The following is a 20,120-nucleotide window of genomic DNA, read 5'->3' on the forward strand; positions in this document are numbered from 1 at the left end:
CCTTTTAAAAGGATATAAAATAAGGCAGTATTTACAGTTTCCATTGCAGACAACAGTACTGAGCTAGACAGCTTCCAGTTCTGCATTCCCACCACAACCCCGCCGCCCCGATCTGATGCTGTGCTCTAATCATTAACCAGCCTGACCAACCTGCGTGCTTGCTGTAGCACGTTCTTACCTCTTAGTCTCTGTTTTGATGTTTTACCCTTGCCATTTCTGTGCTAGGGAATCTTATTTTATTGTGTATCCCGTACGGCGATTGTAGAAATCAAGTGCTATTTCACTTACTCTGGACAAAAATGGCCTTTTGTAGTTAAATCACCTGTGGCCAATATGTTACGTTTTATCTGTCACCTAATTTAAGGCCATCCTGCTCCATCATGGAGGTGAGTTAGAGTAAGTGTGAATGGAATGTGTGGTGGTGTTTGAATTCAGTGGTATAATATAATATTTTAAGACTTAATTTTACATGTAGGAAGGTACACTGCTTCAGAGCTGTCCATTCAGAATTTACTTACACCTTGAGATTCCGGAAGTGAAACAAAGTTGTAAGAAAAAGCTCCTGGTAGTTGCTTGCAGGTGTAACTGTTTTAATTTTCTCAAATTAAAGTGCCTTGGTGAAGCTTCTGTGTGGAAGGTGCTGGATAATGTTAGCTAGCATCCAAAGTTACTAGCCTGCTAAGATCACTTAAGGAACAAATGCTCTGAATCTAATGGCTTGAAATTTGGGTATTATTATAATGATTATTTTTAGGAGTTCTTGGGAAGGAAAATCTTCTCGCTGGTGTTCTGTCTTCTTCTGTCTTAAGGAATAGATGGTGTTCTTCCCTTGTTACAGGACTTAGCTGTCTCCAGCTTTTCGAAGATGGCTAACTAGTGTTGGTTTTGAGAGCTCCTAAAAATTCAAAACTTAACTTCAGGAGAAAGCTACAGTTAATATCCCCTTAGAAGTACTAAACCTCTTTAAAAACGTGTATTATTCTGCTATAATACTGTATTATATGTGTCAACAATACTATCTTCAAGTTAGAATTGATGGTAAAAGTATGACTGCTGAAAATGTTCTCATAACATTGGTTTTCTTTATAGAAAGTGGAGCGGTTCCAAAAAAGAAGGACCCCTTGACACACACGAGTAATTCCCTTCCTCGTTCAAAAACTGTTGCAAAAACTGGATCCACAGGCCTTTCAGGTCACCATAGAACACCTAGCTACAGTGGGATATCAACTTCTGTGTCTAGACCAGCACCTAATCCTGCAGCTTCAACTCATAAGGTATAGTAAGGATAACTATAGCAGTATACACTTGGAAAGTCAGTGTAAATTCCAGAACAAACTTTAGATTTACTGCCTTTATTGCATATTATAGTAGCAGAAAGTTTTGGAAAAAAAACTAAACCCCTAAATTTTTGGCCAAACTTCTTGAGCTAGGCTGCAGAGTGGATTTTAGAAATCGGGAGGCACAGGCAAATAGATTTTAATTGTGATCGCAGTAATAAATGACACTACTTGTTTTGTAAATTGCATGGGAAACTGAGGGAAGCTTGCTTAGGAGAAAAATAAATGTTACTCCCAGTATGTAAAAGATGGAGAGAAAAAAACCGTCTTACTCCAGAACTACAGATTTCCGCCCCCACATTCCTTCTCTTCCAAAGCATGCATGCACAGGTTGTATTGCAACCACATTGAAAAGCATGTTATGGTTAGATTGTGACTGAAATACAAAAGTAAGTCCTATACTAAGACGACACAAAAATGCTGCATTTCTTTTGACCCATCTCTTTCCCTTCCATCCCTATCTCCCCCCCCACTACTCCCATGGTTAAAGTAGAATAAAAAGCAGAATGGACAGAACATAAATGTAGTTAAGCGTTATTGCTGCTATAATATGATGGTTTTTAAATGGCCTGTTAGCCAAGTATGACAGCAGTAGAAATTCTTGCTTATAGGTATTGAGAATCTGAAACAATTTGTGATGCTCTATTTCTAGAGTATGCTGGGGGAAAATACCATAGTTAAATATAATGAATTATTGTCAAAAAAAAAAAAAAAATCCCAAACCCAAAATCAGACCAGAAAACCGCTCTCCACTGGAGCCTAAGATGTTCTGCCCGGGGGTGAATATGATAGTATGATTTGTAGCAAAATACAGCATCAGAATATCTGGTATGTGTTAAGGTATCAGGTTTTACTGCAGCGTATGAAATGTAAAAGTAATTTTGTTAATGGTATGCTTTAAAAATATCAAGTTGGTTTTTTGTTTGGTTTTTCCCTCCCCCCTTCTCCAGGCAGCTCCTAAAAATAGCAGCAGAACAAATAAGCCTTCTACTCCTACCACAGCTCCTCGAAAAAAGAAAGACATGAAGATATTTAGAAATGTGGACAGTAACCTTGCTAATCTCATCCTGAATGAAATTGTTGATAGGTAAGTCTGAAGAAAAGTAGGCTTTTCAATGCAGAGAACCAGTCTTTTGTTCAGTACAGTCTTGGTCCACTTGGTCACTTGGAATGAAAATTAGTACTTTTTATTTGTTGTGGGTTTTTTGGGGGTTGTTTTGGTTTGGGTTTTTTTTTTGGTTATTGTTACTTAGACAAAAGGATGAAAATTCAAATCAGAAATGCTTATCTTTTTAAATGCTTAGCAATATAAGTTGTAAATTTCCTCAAAAGGGTTCTGTATGAATAGTCAAATGCATTAAATTAGTCAGCTGCAGCTGAAAAAGAGTATCTCATTGTTAGACTAATTAGTATTCCATTTCTTTGTTAGTGGCCCAGCTGTCAAATTTGATGATATCGCAGGGCAGGAATTGGCTAAACAAGCTTTGCAAGAAATTGTTATCCTTCCTTCTCTTAGACCTGAGGTAAGCAGCTGGTTTCGTTATCACTCTGTCACAGAATCAAAGAAATGTATTGTGCTTCACACATGAAGTGGTGATTTTTGAATCCTGTCTTTACTATGATTGCTATCGATAGCTGTCTTGGAAAAGGAGAATGAAGAATTTATGTGTTAAAATACTACCATGAAATTCCTCGTCTTCTGCTTAGTCAATGTTGGAGAAAGTGACTAAGGCAATAGCTTAAAAAAAAAACAACCCAAAACAAACAAAAAAACCCAGCAAACCACAAACCCCTAGAAAACCAAACCAAACCAACAAAAAAAAAATCCTGAAAATTTGGGAGGCTGACTGTTCCAGATAGCTATAGCTGTGTGTCTAACCCTATATGGACACGTAAAGGACAAAGCCCATAATTGGGAGAGTGAAACAGATAAGATTTGTATAGGTAAATTCAGTCATGACACTATCTGATTTGAAAAATATTAAGTTGGCATTGTGGTCATGTTTTCTGTGTGGATGTTGGTTAGACATTCTGAATAGTCTATTCACAGCAGAAGAGGATGCAAAGAAGTGTAGTAGCGAGTAAGCAAGTACACTGAGGTGTATAACATTTGAGGGTAGATTTCCTCTTTGCTTGGCTGAGTGGAAATAGGTTGTTCAGGCTTTTATTTTATTTGAGGTGGTACCTCAACTACTGTGACTGCCTAGATTCAGGTCTGGTCTATATACTACTGGAATTTTCTGAGCGACATTTTAAAAAATTAAATTGGTCATTTTCTAAAGCTGGAGTTGCTAAAAGTTGCTGGACTCTTGCAGAAATTGCATGCAATGATTTACTGCAGTGCTGATGATTCAAGCAAAATTGCTGTTTGTTCTTTGTTTGCTTGTGGGTCTCTTTTGTCACATTGAGGGTGACTGGAGTTGCTCTGTGGTCATCTTCTTTCCTTTAATCCAGTTTCTGGTTTTGAAGCGTCACGGGGAAGAAACCCTAAACCTGGCATAGCATCATTGGAATACCAGCCCTGAGGAAAACAAAGCTTTGGCATCAAATATACATGCTCTGGTATTCTTATGCAGAAGGAAAATGTCATTGTCCCGTCTCTGCTACTACAGTATGTCAAGCTTTAGTATGTCAAGTTTGTTGTTCACAGTGAGCTGGGTGGGAAGGACTTTGAGATGTGAGGCTTGGAATAGTTATGACTCTTTTCCAAAAATGGTTGGTATTTTCAATAAGATCTTCTTTGTATTACTGTAGCTAGCAATGGGCCCGACCTTGGTGTAGGTTGAGATAGAACAAGGACAGAGAATCCTGTGAATTTTTAAATATTCCTTGGAAGAAAAGAGGTTGGTTTTATTCCTTGTAAATTAATATGGTAGATGTTGCAATTGTAAGGGAATATTTAGTAAATTAAATACTACTTCAGTTTTAACTTAATGTGTTTTGAGCTCAAATTCATATTTAAATAAGCCAATTAATGGTATTTTTGTAGGAGAGCAAGACAAGAGTTGAGGTGAATGAACAGAAAACACTGGCTGCAACCATTTCAGCAGTAAGATGCTAATAAAATGGTAGCAATTAGTTCAGACCAGTTTGGTATGATAACATGTTTGTTAACAAAAACTTTAAAAACTTAGCGTGTCTCAGAGATAAATGGCAGTTGCAGCTGAACTGTGTATGTGATGATCAAGGTGAGGGGGAGTTGTAGATTTGGTCTGGACTATCTGAAAATGGTGGAACTCCCAAAGAATGATTCCAAACAAAAGGAGTCAGGAAGGAGATGCACATGGTGGTGTGCTACATGGAAAGCAGAAACACTTGAGGAATGTAGTTATCCAGGTTAAAACGCTGCAATAGGTTTGTAATGTAGGTGGTCTGTATAAGTGAATAGGATCACACTGGATAGCTATTTTTAGTGATCAAACAAAGTCAAGCACAAACAAAATGCTGCTAATGATGAAATAATAGAGAAAACGCATGTTAGTCGGTCATTGTAGAAACACTAGACTGGTAATGGAGCCATTTGTTATCATGGATATTGTGGAAAGGAGTGCCTGCCGACAGCCGTGTTTAGACGTGGTGTGTATATATAAGAGACTCCCTACTATTACTTTTGGTTGGTTGTTTGAATTATTGGAAGCTGGAATGGAGGGGTGAGTGCGACACCAAAAAACGAACCCTGAAACTCTTGAGGAAAGTGGTAAAGACAAAGTGCTGGGGAAAACAGGCTATGGGAGTAACTGAGAGAGATGTACTCTATGAGAATTTGTAGATTTGCGTGCTGTGACGCTACATACGATGGGTGCAATTTTATAGTGTAGGAATGATGAATCCAATGCAGAGTGAGAGGGAGGAGATTATTATCAGCAGCATTTAGAGAAAGTAGGTGGTGGTTAAGTAATATTTTAAATCGTTTTGGTCAAAGCTTGTCTTTTCAAGTTTCATTTAATAAAAAAAAAGGACAACGAAGGGGTTCTTTCCATATGGAGTTAGTAGGAACGTTGCTTTAACTCTTTTACTACACACCTTAATTCCCCCCCGTTTTAAATGCAGTTGGGACTTTAAGCTTGTTAGGCTGGTCTGTCTTGTGGAATGTGTTACTGCCTTTTATACTCCTTTCACAGTGCCTCTATGCTCAGAGTGATCATGATGTAATTTAACTGTTGTGTGGGAAACAATAGTGATGTGCATTAGGTCAAGTTAGTGATAGAATGTAGTTCTCTAAAAACCTGTACTGTTGTTGTAGCACCGCTACTATTGCTACACTGCTAGCCAGTGAGCCGTTCCTCAATCTTAAACCATTTTCTTACAAAGGTAAATCGACATTTTCTTTAAGTCTTTGAAGGTAACTTATGATGTTGTACTTTTCAGTTATTTACAGGACTTAGAGCTCCTGCACGTGGTTTATTGCTGTTCGGCCCACCAGGAAATGGGAAGACAATGTTGGTGAGAAAATTACTTCATGCATGAGTTGGTGTATTAAAATGTAACAATGAGGGGTGGCTTTCAGTTTGGCTGTTGTAGTAATAAACTGTATATTCTTCCTGGATGTGTGTTATGGTGCCAATTTAATACAAAAATGCAGAATTGTTCTTAACTGTGGATTTTACGGGGGAGGGAATTGCTAAACTGTTCTCTATTTAATTATTTTCAATATCACAAGTAATATTTTAAAACTTAAACCAGCAAGTCCAAGTTTCATTTTCAGAGAGAGTAAAAGTAACATGATTAGTTGTTTGTGTACAGCAGTGATTAATCACAAATGGTCTGCTCTCCGCTAAGACATACTAGAAGTGCATTTTGGAAATGGGGAAGGAGCACAGTAGCAAGAAAGGGAGTTGTCTCACTTCCACACTGCTGTGCAAAGAGCATCAGTGCTGTAGAACTGTCTGGCTGCTGCTTGTTTTCTCAGCCTGATGTGCTAGATTCAGGGAACTGGAGTGAAATGGCTGTGCATCAGCCAGGGAGCATCGCGTGTCCTGATGCAGCTGAGCTGGGCACATCGTCCTGCATCACATGGCGTGGCTGCAGCTGCACATTCCCTTTGCTGATACTGAAGCTAGCTCAGCTCTGAAGGGCAGGAGTGCAAATGTTGAGCAGCTCACTTGGGCTCATCTGTTGTGTTTTACGTACTGGAACATAATTGCTAATCACTGAAATTAAACTGTATAACCAGGGAATCATAATGTCTTGAAAATGGTGAAACTGTTAAAGAAGAGGGTACTCTGTATGAGCATTCTGGCTGAACTGATTCTTCTTCCTAGCTTTCCTCTGAAACAGTTTTTGATAGATAGGGTAAAGAGAAAAAAAAACACCATAATTTTTAATGTGATTTGAGCCAACTGCTGCCCTAAACTACCACCCTAAGTTAGTTAAAACTGTTTCAGATGTCTACTCAGGATACATTGAAAGGAACTGGAGACTTGTATTCTTCAGTAAGCAAGTTGTAGTTGGCTATGGAGATGATGTGATTAGAAAAGTTGAAGAGAGTCTGGAAATTTCTGTAGTGGTTCAACTGCTTATCCATTCTTATTTGTAAGTGGCCTGTACAGAAGTTTTCTGTAGTGTCTACAAGATGTTCCATTTGAAGGAATAGGCGTTTTCAAAATCGTCAATCAGGACATGAGTGCTAGCTACAGAAGCAGAGAAGTATCTTCAATGTGATGTTTTAAAAAGTACTTTTTTTCCCCCCCTTCCCCCTGTCCTAGGCCAAAGCAGTTGCTGCAGAATCAAATGCTACTTTCTTTAATATAAGTGCAGCGAGCCTGACTTCAAAATACGTAAGTAGCAGGTGTAAATTATATTGGTCAGAAAACACACATGCTGTAATTGGCGCTTAAGAAGGCCAGAGACTTCTGATGAGTCCTTGGTGAACTGTTAGCCTATAGTGAACATAAAGTTTTTAAAGAGTGACTTGTGAAGTAAAAAATTTTATTTTGTGCTTGTGATAACTCAATGTCAAAGGCTTTTGCAGTTCAGGATGACCCTGGCTGTCATATAGATGAGTGGTTGTGGGTTTTTTCCTTCTTTAAAAAGTAAATGAAGTGGGTCCCAGCTCCCTTTCACTCTGATAATTTAGGCATCAAAATCTTTTGACAGCTCAATTGTGATCATAAGTGAAGTTGTAATGTTTCTCTTAAGACATAAACAATGTGGTTGTATGTAATACTGAACTAGTGATAATCTGAGTGTGTATGAATGGACTAAGTGTGGTTGGTTATCAGCAGGATTTTCTGTAGGTCCTTATGTTACCTCTCTTGTAATAAACACTTTCTAAACACCCTCCAAAAACAGTTTATTGTTGTTTTAGGTGGGTGAAGGGGAGAAACTGGTGCGTGCTCTATTTGCAGTAGCCAGAGAACTTCAGCCTTCTATCATTTTTATTGGTAAGACCTTAAATGTTGTTGACTTTTGTGTGTTTTCTTAAATATTTTGACTTATTAAATTGGAATCATTGGATAAACTTCTTTGGGTAATTCTGCAGTGCAGAGCAAGCGTCTTGGATATGACCTGCTGGCTAAAGAGTAGTTCCATATAGAGCATGTTAGATTACTGTTATTTAATTGGTATTAATAGTGTGAAGAAATGCCCTTAAAAACACAAATGCTGTACTAACTTTACAGAGTAAGTCCATTTATGTATTAAACTTCAAACATGAAAATGGGTTTTGCTTGTCCTGAGTTGCAGTTTATTATCAGGAGGATTTTTTTTTCTCTCATTTGTGCTTGGTGTTACATATTCAAAGGACAACACGTTATACAAGCTTTTAAACTTTACTAAGATCTGTCTGTCTCCTAAGGAATACAGATCTGATCTCTCTTACTGGAGCCCTATATTAGCAAAAGAACTTAGGCAAATATGAAGACTTTGCTGTCGTATGCTTAATTAAGATGTACTTCTTTGTTTTTTAGATGAAGTTGATAGCCTTTTGTGTGAAAGACGGGAAGGTGAACATGATGCTAGTAGGCGTCTAAAAACAGAGTTTTTAATAGAGTTTGATGGTGTAAGTATTTAGTCTTGGGTATTGTTTGATTTAACTGAATTGGCTAATGTAGTGGGTGCCAGTACAAGCTACAGAGGATTTTGCTGCTGGGGCTTAGCTCTGTCCCCCTCACTCCCACCTTGGTCGGCAAACAGCTTTTTTTCTATTGCTGTTAATTTTTCACCTGCGTATTGTAGTATTCTGGAAAATTCAGTCTGGGGTGAGAGGTAGTAATCCGGAGATGAACTGAAATAATGGGTTGAAAGACAATGGACAGAGAAGAAAGGATAACAAATGGCAATAATAAAGGAGTTGTGAGAACAAATGTTCTTACAGGGCAAGAGGGACACTGGAGGGTTAGGCAGAGTTGAATCCTTGTTCGCACTTGCATGTTTTGGTGAAGTACATCTCTTCATTCTGGCAAAGTAGGAGAAGATTAAATGGCTTTTAAGTAGTGTCTTTTTGGTTTTTAGGGGATATGTGTCACAAAAGCATGCACTGTCAAGGGGTGAGGTGAGACTTGAGGGATGAGGTTTTCAAACAGACTAGTTCAGATCATGGGTATACACAGCTCTGACACATCAGAAGGATTAATTTCTGTGTTAGTATGCTTTTTATTGAGCTATAATTTTTTTCTTGGCATCATGACCTAGAGATGACAGGGTACAGTAAGAATATATTTAATAGCATGTATGTAATACCCACAAAAAGGAACTGGGTTTCATAGTTGGGGGCAGGGAGGAACAAATAAATATCAGAATATTTTTCTGTCACACAGCACTGTTTTTTGTGTTGAACAATTTTAGTTTATATTCCGCTAGCACAGTGGTGAAACAATAGTAATGAGGTACAGGAGGAGAAGATAACTGTATAACCGAGATCAGGAAAAACTTTTCCAAAGTGGGGTGAATCAGGACAAATAATGCAATGTGACAATGATATGCAGAAAGTATTACACACACAAACACACACACACTCACAGAGTTTTCTCTTAAAATGAAAAGGGGAAAATTAAACATAATTAGTAAGTTAGCAAACTTTGGATCAAGGTATAACTATATAATACAATATTTTTGTGGAACTTTTTGGACTCAGTAAGGCAGCAGTGAACTTAAGTCTATGAAGGATTGGACACTAGGTGAGTAACAACACGTCTCTGATACCCAAATGTTTTCTCTGAAGTCTGGAAGCTGTAAGTCTCCATATTCTTGGGTATAACATCAAGTCTTGCAATTGAGTGAATTGGGGGGGGAAATTACTGTGTCTGTATACTATTGAATAGCTTCTCATTTTGATTACTAGCTTCTTGTGAGACCCATTTTAGATGAGCCTCTGATCTGATTTAGTGGTTCTGGCTGTACCTTAGTCTAAAGTTTGATTCTCTCTTTCTCTATAGGCTTCAAAACAATGTTTGGTGTTAAAACCTACAACAGCAGAAAGTCTCTAGCTTTTTAAACATAATTATCTCTGGATGACTAAACTTCTGAGTGCTTTTTGTAATCTCAGTTTTCTCCAGCATTGTAATGCGCAATTCCACAGCAACATTTGTACTCTTGCATATGCAGTAAGATCCCATCAGTGTGCTGAATACACGGCAAGTCTCTAACTTGTTCTGTTGTATTACTACTTGATGTAAACTGAAAGCTGTCTTGCCTTCCTACGTTATATAGGTGCAGTGTTCTGGAGAGGACAGAATACTTGTGATGGGAGCAACAAACAGGCCACAGGAGCTTGATGATGCTGTTCTCAGGTATCCTTTGTTTGAGTACAATAATATGGTGTTCATTATGAAAAGCAGGTTTTGCTACTTAGTGTCTCGGTTGTTTTGGAATAAGTAGCAAAAGCTGTTTGGCAAGGGTAAATTAACCTCTCAAAGAGGTGCCTCTCTCTTCTCTTTTGGGATACATCTGCACAAGCATGATGAACTTGGAATTGTCTAAAACAGCAATACCAGTTGAGACCAAGTCAGCATTTTATAACCCTTCTGCATCTTATATATTGCTTTTTTATTATTTGGATCTTAATGGCAGGATGAAGGAAGAAAATTGACCAGAGAAATGCAGTATTTATTCTCTGTGATTATTGGACTTCTGATGTCCTATGCAATTACAGATCTTGCTGTAGATTTGCCGTGGGACTTTTTTTGCTAAAAGTTCTCATACTTTCTCCTCTTTTCATTCTTGGTTGAGGAAAATAGGCTTGTCAGCACTGTCTGAACAAATAAAACACATATTTAACGATTCCAAAGACTCTTTGTGTACAATGAAGAGATGCTTCATTTTGTTGCTGGTAGTCAGCGTCATTTCTACCTTTTAGAGTGTTTTCTCTCTGGAAGGAGTCTCATAACTTCAAATAAGAGTAAGGTGACACCACTGGCTCGTGCATATTGTTTGTTTGGTTGTTGGTTTGTTTGGGGTTTTTTAAATCTGTAGTTCTACTCCCTAGAATTCGATGATGTAAGTGAAATTTTGACGTTTATCAAACCAAATGTTAGATCTGTATGCGCTAAAACATTATAAAAGTGTGTCTGTATATATGCTTGGGTTTTTTTTTCTAGACGATTCACCAAACGGGTATATGTGTCTTTACCAAATGAGGAAGTAAGTATTGTTTTCCATGCATTCTCTTCATTTTAAGATCAATTTTATTAAAAAAGAGTATAAAATATATTTCATAGGCTATTTTTAACTTGTCCTAGTGGATGATTACAATTCTGTGAATTAAATTCTGGCCCAGCTTGGCCATATACACTGTGCTTTAATCCTGGTGACTGTCTTAAGTTTTTGCATTTTTTTACACGTGCTAGTAGCCAGTCTGGTATTTCTTGGCTAGTGAGGTGTTGCTTACATACTGGCAGGCACGGACAAGTCTGAAGTAGGGCTTGCAGGAGCACTTTTGGTTGGCTGGAGAAGAGGGTTTATTGCAAAAGATGAAAGTAGCTTTCTTAGAGTAATGTTATTCAGCTCAACAGCAGATTAGGGCTTTTGATGAGGATTCTAATGTATTAGCCTTGAAGTAGTTCGACCCTTGATCTCATTATTAGCAAATCCCTATCTCTTCCCATGAAGAGATAGTAGTGTGCAGTCTAATCACAAAAGCACTAAAGGCAAGTTTAAACTAGTGAAGTACAAAAGTTAACCTGACAAACATGTAGTTTTGTTGTTGCAACAGAATTTTAAGTGTACTGTGAAAATGAGTTTTACATCTCATGAATGTATCTTCTTTTCAGACAAGATTGATTTTGCTAAAAAATCTCCTAAGTAAGCAAGGAAGCCCATTGACCCAAAAAGAGTTGGCACAACTAGCTAGGTAAGTATTTTGTAACTCTACTAAATAAATATACTCATCTACTACATTCGTTCAGACTGTTTTATTCATTCAAAATGTAACTATGTAAATCATCAGATAGTGACAACACTTGCTGAGAACAAATCGCATGCGTTTTGGGAAGATGGTCTACTGTCAGGCTGTATGAAAGTGTTTTTATATATACTTTTTTTTATATATATATATATATATTAATGTGCTTGTTTTCTCCCTACACCACCTGGCTGGGTTTCTGTTGTTGAAACATGCTCATCAGTGCTTTTCTCCCTGAGGAGGCAGGAGGGGGATGCTTCTCTCCACACATCCCCCAAGCAGTCCATCTCTCCTCCCTGATGCAGAAAGGCAGTACCAGTTTTTGCACTTGGCATGCATTTCAAATCAAATGCAACTTTTCTTTGCTCGTCCATTGCTAGATTTGTTGAAGTTATTACCAACGTACCAGAGCAAGCACTGGATAATTTTGGATTTTTTTCAATTTCATATTTGACTGGGAAAATGTGGGTTAAATGCCCTTCCTATTATGAAACTAAGTTGTTTTATGTTTTTTATCATTAAGATTGACACAGTACTGCGTTGGTCACCCTCAGAAATTAAATGTAACGGGTGTGAAGGAAGTTAGAATAAAAAGCAGGTAGAGCATCTAGGGCAGGAAGGAATGAAAACAGAATGTGAGATAACAAAAACATGCAAGTTGATGTTCTTCAGTCTCTGTTTCTGTTTGTGGTAGTACAGTCTTCTGATGTAGCATTTGTCAGCCTCTTAGTGTTAGTAACATTACAGAAATTTGATGTATAATCCAACTGAATAAATTCTGTCTGTACTTGAAGGATGCTAGCTCAGGCCATATTTATGCTGCAGTAATAGCCAACTGGAGGAAAAAGAGTGTCTTGAATTCTAACTGCAAATTTATGAACCAAATTACAAATGCAACTTAAGTACATCTTTTTTTTTTAAAAGGGTTTAGAGAAAATATAAAAGTTGAGGGTCCTGCCTGCTTCATCTGCCATCTTTCTTTGTTTCGAAAGAGATGGGTATTTAACCTCCTTCATGATTTTGTGTTCCTTCGCTCCTCTGCAACTTTTTCTATAAACTGTAACAGAATTAATGATCTCCAGAAGACTGAGTTATGAAGCTCTTGTTGGTGCAGCTAGCCACTGCTCTACAAGCTGGGTGGGGTTTTTTGTTTTTAAATTTTTCTTTAGGTAACCCTTACTACTTCTTTTCACTTATGTTGGCAGTATATATTGGTGGCTTCCTGGTTCAGTGGAGACCTTTAATCTGCAAAGTACTTAATTGATTAACTTGGAAATTAAGTCTAGTTCTGGAAAAGCTCCCATAGAGATTGGGTCCTTGGTTTGATTATTTTTTTTTTCCCTTGTGGTTCTGAGGATTTGGATGATCTGTATGTCTGCCAGTCTTATAATAAAAACAAACAAATCCCAGTAGATAACCCAATTATCTTCCTTTCAGTTCACTTACGGAATACCTGCACATTTATACTATATTATGTCCCAAATCTGTGGGAAGTGTGTGCAAGACACACTTACAGAACCTGTTTCTTTCTGAATAAGGACTTGTCCGCTGTATTTCGCTTCCAAGCTGAATTATAATTCTTACTTGAAGCTAAATGTGTAAAGTGTTCAGGCTTCTGCAGATAACCACTGAGGCTGTGGCTCAGGCTGTTGCAGCAATCTCAAGTCCCTCAGTTACTACTTGGTCATTAGCAATTCCAGGTTTAAGCCTTAATGTTGGAATCAGTTGGTGAGTCAGACCTAGCTGTGCCAGAGATCATTTTCCATGTGTAGACTATAGGAGGCTGTTTCAGTACTCTGCTAAAATGCAGACTGTAAATCTGGAGAGTTGAGAAGCTTGCCAAGTACTTTGAGGGTATAGTCTATCTGTTACCAAACCTTCAACACTAAAAAAAGTTTTCCACCAGAAATAATGCTGTCTGTACTGTAACTTGCTAAGCAAAGCGGTGCTGCTTTTCAGATTTGTATTTACTCTTCTGAATTAGTAGAATTTTGTACTCCCTGGAGTCCACTGGTCAACTGCTACCATGGCTTTCCATTAAGGGCATTCTGCAAAACTATCATTTATTTTCAAAACCAAACACTACTGTTAGATTTTTAATAATGCCTGCTTTTGCCCTTTGTCTGGCTCTGACGTCAACTAAAAGTGCACATAGTTTTATTCAGAAAACTGGTCATGTGATCACATCATAATAAATGTGTGGTATTGGGTTCTCATTGTATTGATCGTGTTGAAAGAGTACAGGACAGTTGAGGTTTTGGTTTTATATTAATCTATGACAAACGATGACAAACTAGTGGTAGGGCATTCTCATCACAGAAATAGTAAACGTGCTTGAGATTAGTTTTCATCTACAAATCCAAGCTGGTTGCTATCTTTTTGCTTTTCCTACAATATTATTTGGGACTTGAATATCTGTTCTTTAAATTTAATCTGGGAAAGACTTAAATATAGATCACTTATGTTGAATGCACTTCTGATTCATTAAACATGCAAAACAACATCAAAATAATACTTCTTCTGATTAAGTAACATTTTAATCATATGCAATTAAATTGATATGCTTTGAAGCAGGTTTTGGTTTTTTTTTTCTTCCTCCTTTCCCCCACTTTTTCCTTTGACAAAGAATGACAGATGGATACTCTGGAAGTGATTTAACCGCATTAGCAAAGGATGCAGCACTGGGCCCTATTCGAGGTAAGCTGCATAGCTTTTTATTTAGGTTTTGAAAAAACTCAATGCCCTTGATATTAGAGATAATATATTTTCCTACGTCTTTATAATTCTTTATCCTCTGAAATTGCGCTTTTTAGATTGGTCTGTTCCTCATAATAACATCTTTATAAGACTTACCTTACACAAAACCCTTCAGTACCTCACCATGTGAAACAGACAATTTTTGTGTCTTAAGAGGAAAGCAGGGTGAAGTGTGTTTAACAGATTTGTGGGGTTTTTAATTAGTGCATCTTTCCTAGGCTGGTGTCAGTTCTGTTGTATCCAAATTATTATTTAAGTAATGTAGTCAGAGGCTGCTATTTGTCTTTATGAAGTGAGCAGATCTCTTCAAGTCTAAAGGAAGGAAATACTGAAACAGAAGCAATTTTGTGTTTAGGGGATTTTTTTAGATATGGTTTGAATGGCATAGTTTTTTTTTATTTTATTTTTAAATCTTCTTAATGTTGAATTGTGATTGAGGTGACAATTGTGACTCAAGCAGAGTTTTACCTATATTTGTTCTTCCTCTGACGTTTCCAACTTTGAAAAACACAGTTTTAATGCGAAGTGAATACTTCTTTCCACCCACTCCCCTTTGTTCTGTTTCGCTACCTAGTTATTATGTGTCCAGTAGCCACATCTGAAGAGGCTGATTTTGTTTAGTGGAGATCAGTAGTGGGATTTTGTGAAGAAAAGATTGTGAAGATTTGATGTTAGTTTTCTGTTTGCAGATATATTGTCCTACCTGACAGAAAGGTACTAAAGGCAGCCAGAGCAGAAGTGTTCTGTAATATCAGCCTATTATGTGTAAATAAAAGTTGTTGCAACTCTGTTAAATGATTTATGGGGAGGAGAGGTCTGTACATGTTTTGTGGGTGTGTTTGTTTTATTACTCTTTTTAATTGAGTCAAAAATCCTACAGCATGCAGTTTTGCCAGTGCACTATCTCTTTGAAAGCAGCTGCTGGAAAATAATGGTTTTTACCCACTTACTTTCAGCTGTTGCGATTGTAAGGCACATCTTCCAAAATCCTGCATAATAACTGGGAAACAGAATTGCATTAAATAGCTCTCACAAGAGACATCATGCCTCCTAAGGCTTTGAATATATTTATTTAGGGTGGTTGAATTAATAATGCATGCATTTAGGTGTGCAGGCTTTACTTTGCTGACAAATCACTTCACATGCAAGTCCATTGTGAGAAGAGACCATGAAATGTTGTGCTACCTATTTCTTTCTTACCTGCTCCTGGCTTCCATATAAAACAATTTATTTTTTAAAATGTTTTTTAATGTCAGCCTTGCCAATCCTGCCTAGATTCTTTTTCTTGCACCCTCAGAGCAAAAAGTTTTCTGTAATATGTTGATACCATAACAGTATTACAAGTAAAAAAAAAAATGTAAAATGGTGAAGGATACAGGAACGATCCTACCAGTACTGCGTAGGGCAAGAAGCACTCCTCTGTGCCCTGCCTGATTTTACTTGTGTATTCTTGGCTGATGGTACCTTTCTGTTTCCTGAAAATTGTGCATGTTTGAGGGGTAGGGGGGCTGTAGGTACCAGGAATAATATGATGGAAGGCAGCTCTGTTACGCTTGTGTGCTGTTCCCCATACTTTAGGAAGAAGGAAGTAGTTCTGCTACCACTTTGTACTGTATCTGCAGTGATTGAGTGTGAGAGCAGCCCGGTTGAGGAGCTGATAAATGGGGAAGAAGGAGGTAAAAACACTGTGTACCTTTGTGTGCAGGAGATTATGTTGAGGCAGAGAGGTACAATTTTTAGCTGTGGGTTTTTTTCAGAATAAAAGTGCTTTTAATGTGCTTTAGTTGTCAGAAGTGATGAAAGTGTTCTTATGAAACTCATTGATCTTCCTTTATTTTTACAGAATTAAAACCAGAACAGGTGAAGAACATGTCTGCCAGTGAGGTATGCTGTTCTAGCAGTTGTATTTTCCCCTTTGAATAGAATGCATGCTCACCAGAAATGTTTAAGGTCCCTTTATTTACACATAGTATCATGCAAAATACCTAGCATTTTTTTGGCGTATTACCCTTTTTGATTACTTCTTAATTGAAGAAAATTCTTTACAAACAGTGATTGAGAAGAAAATCTGTCCTCAAATGTCTGAGGTTCTTCGTGTAGTTTGTTGGTTATCAGCCTTAAGAGCACCTCTTTTTCCAATAGTGAGTCTCTGCTGTTCTTAGTTTCAGCTGACTCTCCTATCTTTTCCTTTGCACTGAACTGCAACTTGATCTGTTACCCATCAGATGATGTCAAAAGCCTGGCTTTTATTTTCTCACAGTGTTACTCCCCCAAAACATTCCCAGAAGTATTATGCCAAATGATTTATTTTATTTCTACCTCCCCCACCCCCTGTCTTTACATAAAGCAAGTCATCTTTGGGAGAACCTCTGGGGCATTTTAAAACAGATTTGTTTGTGTATATGTGTAATACTTACATTCATTCACATGGACCATCATAAAACAAAAAAATAAAAATAGATTAAGTAAGTTCCTCACCACAAATTGCATCTGTAAACATCAAAAGAAAAGGAAGTGGTTGGTCCTGCGTGTAAAAATTTCTGTTCATATGTGTGTGCAAACCACAGTTATGTAGGGGAAAATAAAGCAAAACTTAATTCCCCCGTTTCTTTCTGCGTTTAGCCTGAGATCATGGCTAAGGCTATGATAAGCTGAAAGGATTTGTTGCAGGAAGATGAGAACGTCTCTGATAATTTCTTGTGAATGCAAGTTTACCTCCAATAGCCTATAAACGCTAGTCCCAAAGAAACACAGGGACTTTTCTCCAATTGTAATGTAATTAATGTAACTCCTTTAATAATGAGACTGCTTGTTCCACACACTTGGTTATCTCCCATCATGTCTGAACGTTTCTCTGTATGGGAAATGTCTGCTTATAATCATATCCTCAGCAAACAACTGAAAGGCATGTGTTGAATCAGAGAGGTTAGATAATCGGGATTACTTGGCTGACAGCATACTGAGCTGAAAACAGTTGTGGTAAGGGCGGGCACTTTCAGTGCCTCCTGGTATGCAGAGGTACGCCATGTTCTGTGCCCTCATATGCACCAGCTTGCACCACCTAGTGAAATAGGAAGTAATAATCTCATGGGCTATTAAATAACAAGGCAGACATTATGATTACCAAACATTAGTTTATTAAAAACGGTAAATACTGATAGTCCTAAATTCTGAGACTTGCATCAGGCCATAATATCATAGAACAGCCCAGGTTGGAAGGGACCTTGAAAGACCATGTGGACCAACCTTTCGTGGGAAAGGGAACCTGGATGAGATTATCTAGCACCCTGCCCAATTGCATCTTGAAAACCTCAGCGATGGGGACTCTACCACCTCCCTGGGGAGGTTGTTCCAGTGAATGACTGTTCTCACTGTAAAAAAACTTATTTCTTGGATCAAGACGAAGCACTCGTAGAATATGCTTTGTTAAAAATGAATACTGAAGTATTTCTTGAATGAACTGAAGTACATAGACCACTTGTGATCCTGATGTCTTTCACTTTTTGTTTAGATGAGAAATATCAAACTGTCGGATTTCACTGAGTCTTTGAAGAAGATAAAGCGCAGTTTGAGCCCTCAGACCCTGGAAGCGTATATTCGCTGGAACAAGGACTTTGGAGATACCACAGTGTGAAACACTACTTGAAGTGAAAAAAAGTGCTGCCTAAAGAGCAATTGGTACAGACTGGAAAAGCAGCCAGAGTTTACAGGACTTTGCAGATCTTTAAGTATCTGCATTAAAACTTGAGATTAAGAAAAAATTACAATGTGAAATGTGTTCATCAAAGCCTCCTTGCCATTTAGTGAGGATTTACAGTCTGTAAGTAAGAGCACAATAGGACTAGAGATAAGATTCCTAGCAATCTGATTATGGTTTGAACAATAATATATGTATTTTGTTTCAGCTAGAAGGCTCTGATGATATCGATCATTGGAAAACCTTTTCCCTATGTTGTGTGTGTGGTTTTTTGTTTTTAATTTTGCCATGAGATTGGTGTCTGGTTTTCTTCCTTATAACTACTAACTTACAACTGGAGGTTTGTAAACTTTGGTTCAGTTTTTGACTTTTTTGTCCTTAATGTGCCAAATAAAACAATTTCCCTATGCAGAGAGGAAGAACAGCATTGGGGAATTACGATTATTAAAATGTAAAAAGCAGCTGGTCTGTTATTATTTGTCTTTTTGTTTAGTTGTAATGTGACTATTGTTCACAGAACAGTTTTAAAGAAGACCTTTGATAGCAGAACAGCAAAAAAACCCAACCCTATAAAACCAATTCAAACTGTCTTTTAAAAAGAAAAACTTACTAAATAAAAAAATAGACTAAGACATTCATTTACTGGCAGTATTTTCTCTTAACGCATTTTGTAACACTTCCATTGGTAGAATGTTAGCTTATGCTTATGGTGTACAACTTGAAGCCCAGCTGATGTTTGAGAGAGTAAGTGATGCTAATTGTCAAGTTTCAGAAATGATGTGTTTCTACTCTGTATTTTGGTCTGTTTATGATAATTGAAAGTAAAATTTCCATTGTGATAATTTTTTTTAATCTACACATGTAAGCATTAAAATACGAGGCTACATGTTTAATACATGGCACACATTAATGTTTTTATAGCTTTCCTATGTTTTGGTTTATATATTAAAGTATGAAACACTCAACTGATCTGCTTTTTTAAAAAGAAACTGCATCTTTGTACAAATACTTTTTTTTATTATATAAATGACAAGCTATAAAAAACCACTTAAGAGATAGCCTTTAAATATTGTAATAAAGGAAAACATCTTTGCCTTTACTTCTAAAGGCCTGACATCTTGTTTACAAATTCTATATGGATTAAACACAGATGTTTGCAAGGCAGAATACTAGTTCCTTGGTAGAGCAGGTTTGTGGGTTTTTTGGGTTTGTTTTTTTGTTTTTTTTTTTAAAAGACAAGTCTCCCAACTTAGTGATATTACAAAAATGCATATCGTTCACAGTTGTTTTAATTAAATTGAGTTACAAGCTTTGTTTGCTTTTGGTCTTAAAAGAAAATTTTGTTCTTAACTTTTCATTTAACTTATTTTTTTATTGGTAGGAGTAAGTCAAATATTTCCGGGACTACTCACCTGAAAGTTGACTATAAATAATATATTATATATACATATATATATATGGAAAAAAAACCCTAGCTGATAGATGCAGTGTAAGTATAGTAATACCTGGAGAGGACTGTGTGCTCACTGCGTAGTATTGGGTACTGAATAGCAGCAACTGTGTCAAACTTTTGAGACGCACAGTTGCAATATGTTTGGGATTCTGTTTTTTTGAACCAGAGATGCTTTTAACTGATCTTAAGAATAAAAGCATTGTGTTACACAATGCTTATGCCTTTTGAAATAGTCTGACCAAACCACTGCTAGCCTTCTAAGGGTATGACTTTCTCAAATATATGTCTGGTGTAAATGAAACATGTGACTTCTGTTCCCCTGATTCACCTTCCTGGAGGTGAGAAATGCTAAAAGATTTCGGTTTCTTAAATCTCCTGTCTTGCTTGCTTTGCCTTAGTTCTGCCTTCAGTAGACCATCTCCGTTGTTGGAGATTCCTGGCTGACTTGATCTGTATTTGTCATAGACTTCATAGCACTAAGCATGAATATTACTGTTTTATTAGCATCTGCTAAACAGCTAAGAAAGGCCCTTGGTC

At 37.3% G+C, this 20,120-nt stretch overlaps 1 protein-coding gene across 9 annotated transcripts in view; it reads left to right on the plus strand.

Annotated features, from left to right (window-relative positions):
* Positions 1–19,099, plus strand: part of SPAST (spastin) — a 37,199-nt gene extending 18,100 nt beyond the window's left edge. For 7 of the 9 annotated variants that reach the window (XM_075146606.1, XM_075146607.1, XM_075146611.1 and 4 more), the window contains 13 exons: positions 1,090–1,274; positions 2,288–2,424; positions 2,767–2,860; positions 5,706–5,780; positions 7,043–7,114; positions 7,645–7,720; positions 8,246–8,337; positions 9,987–10,066; positions 10,874–10,916; positions 11,546–11,625; positions 14,303–14,373; positions 16,277–16,317; positions 17,945–19,099. In XM_075146606.1, coding sequence (XP_075002707.1) covers positions 1,090–1,274; positions 2,288–2,424; positions 2,767–2,860; positions 5,706–5,780; positions 7,043–7,114; positions 7,645–7,720; positions 8,246–8,337; positions 9,987–10,066; positions 10,874–10,916; positions 11,546–11,625; positions 14,303–14,373; positions 16,277–16,317; positions 17,945–18,067 — 1,169 coding nt within the window. In that variant the 3' untranslated portion in view covers positions 18,068–19,099. The remainder of the gene's footprint in view (positions 1–1,089; positions 1,275–2,287; positions 2,425–2,766; positions 2,861–5,705; positions 5,781–7,042; positions 7,115–7,644; positions 7,721–8,245; positions 8,338–9,986; positions 10,067–10,873; positions 10,917–11,545; positions 11,626–14,302; positions 14,374–16,276; positions 16,318–17,944) is intronic. The other 2 variants (XM_075146609.1, XM_075146612.1) reach the window with 2 other exon arrangements.
* The last annotated feature ends 1,021 nt before the right edge of the window (positions 19,100–20,120 follow it).

The sequence above is a fragment of the Calonectris borealis genome, chromosome 3, assembly GCF_964195595.1.
Source record: "Calonectris borealis chromosome 3, bCalBor7.hap1.2, whole genome shotgun sequence".
In the NCBI taxonomy this organism is placed as follows: domain Eukaryota; kingdom Metazoa; phylum Chordata; class Aves; order Procellariiformes; family Procellariidae; genus Calonectris; species Calonectris borealis.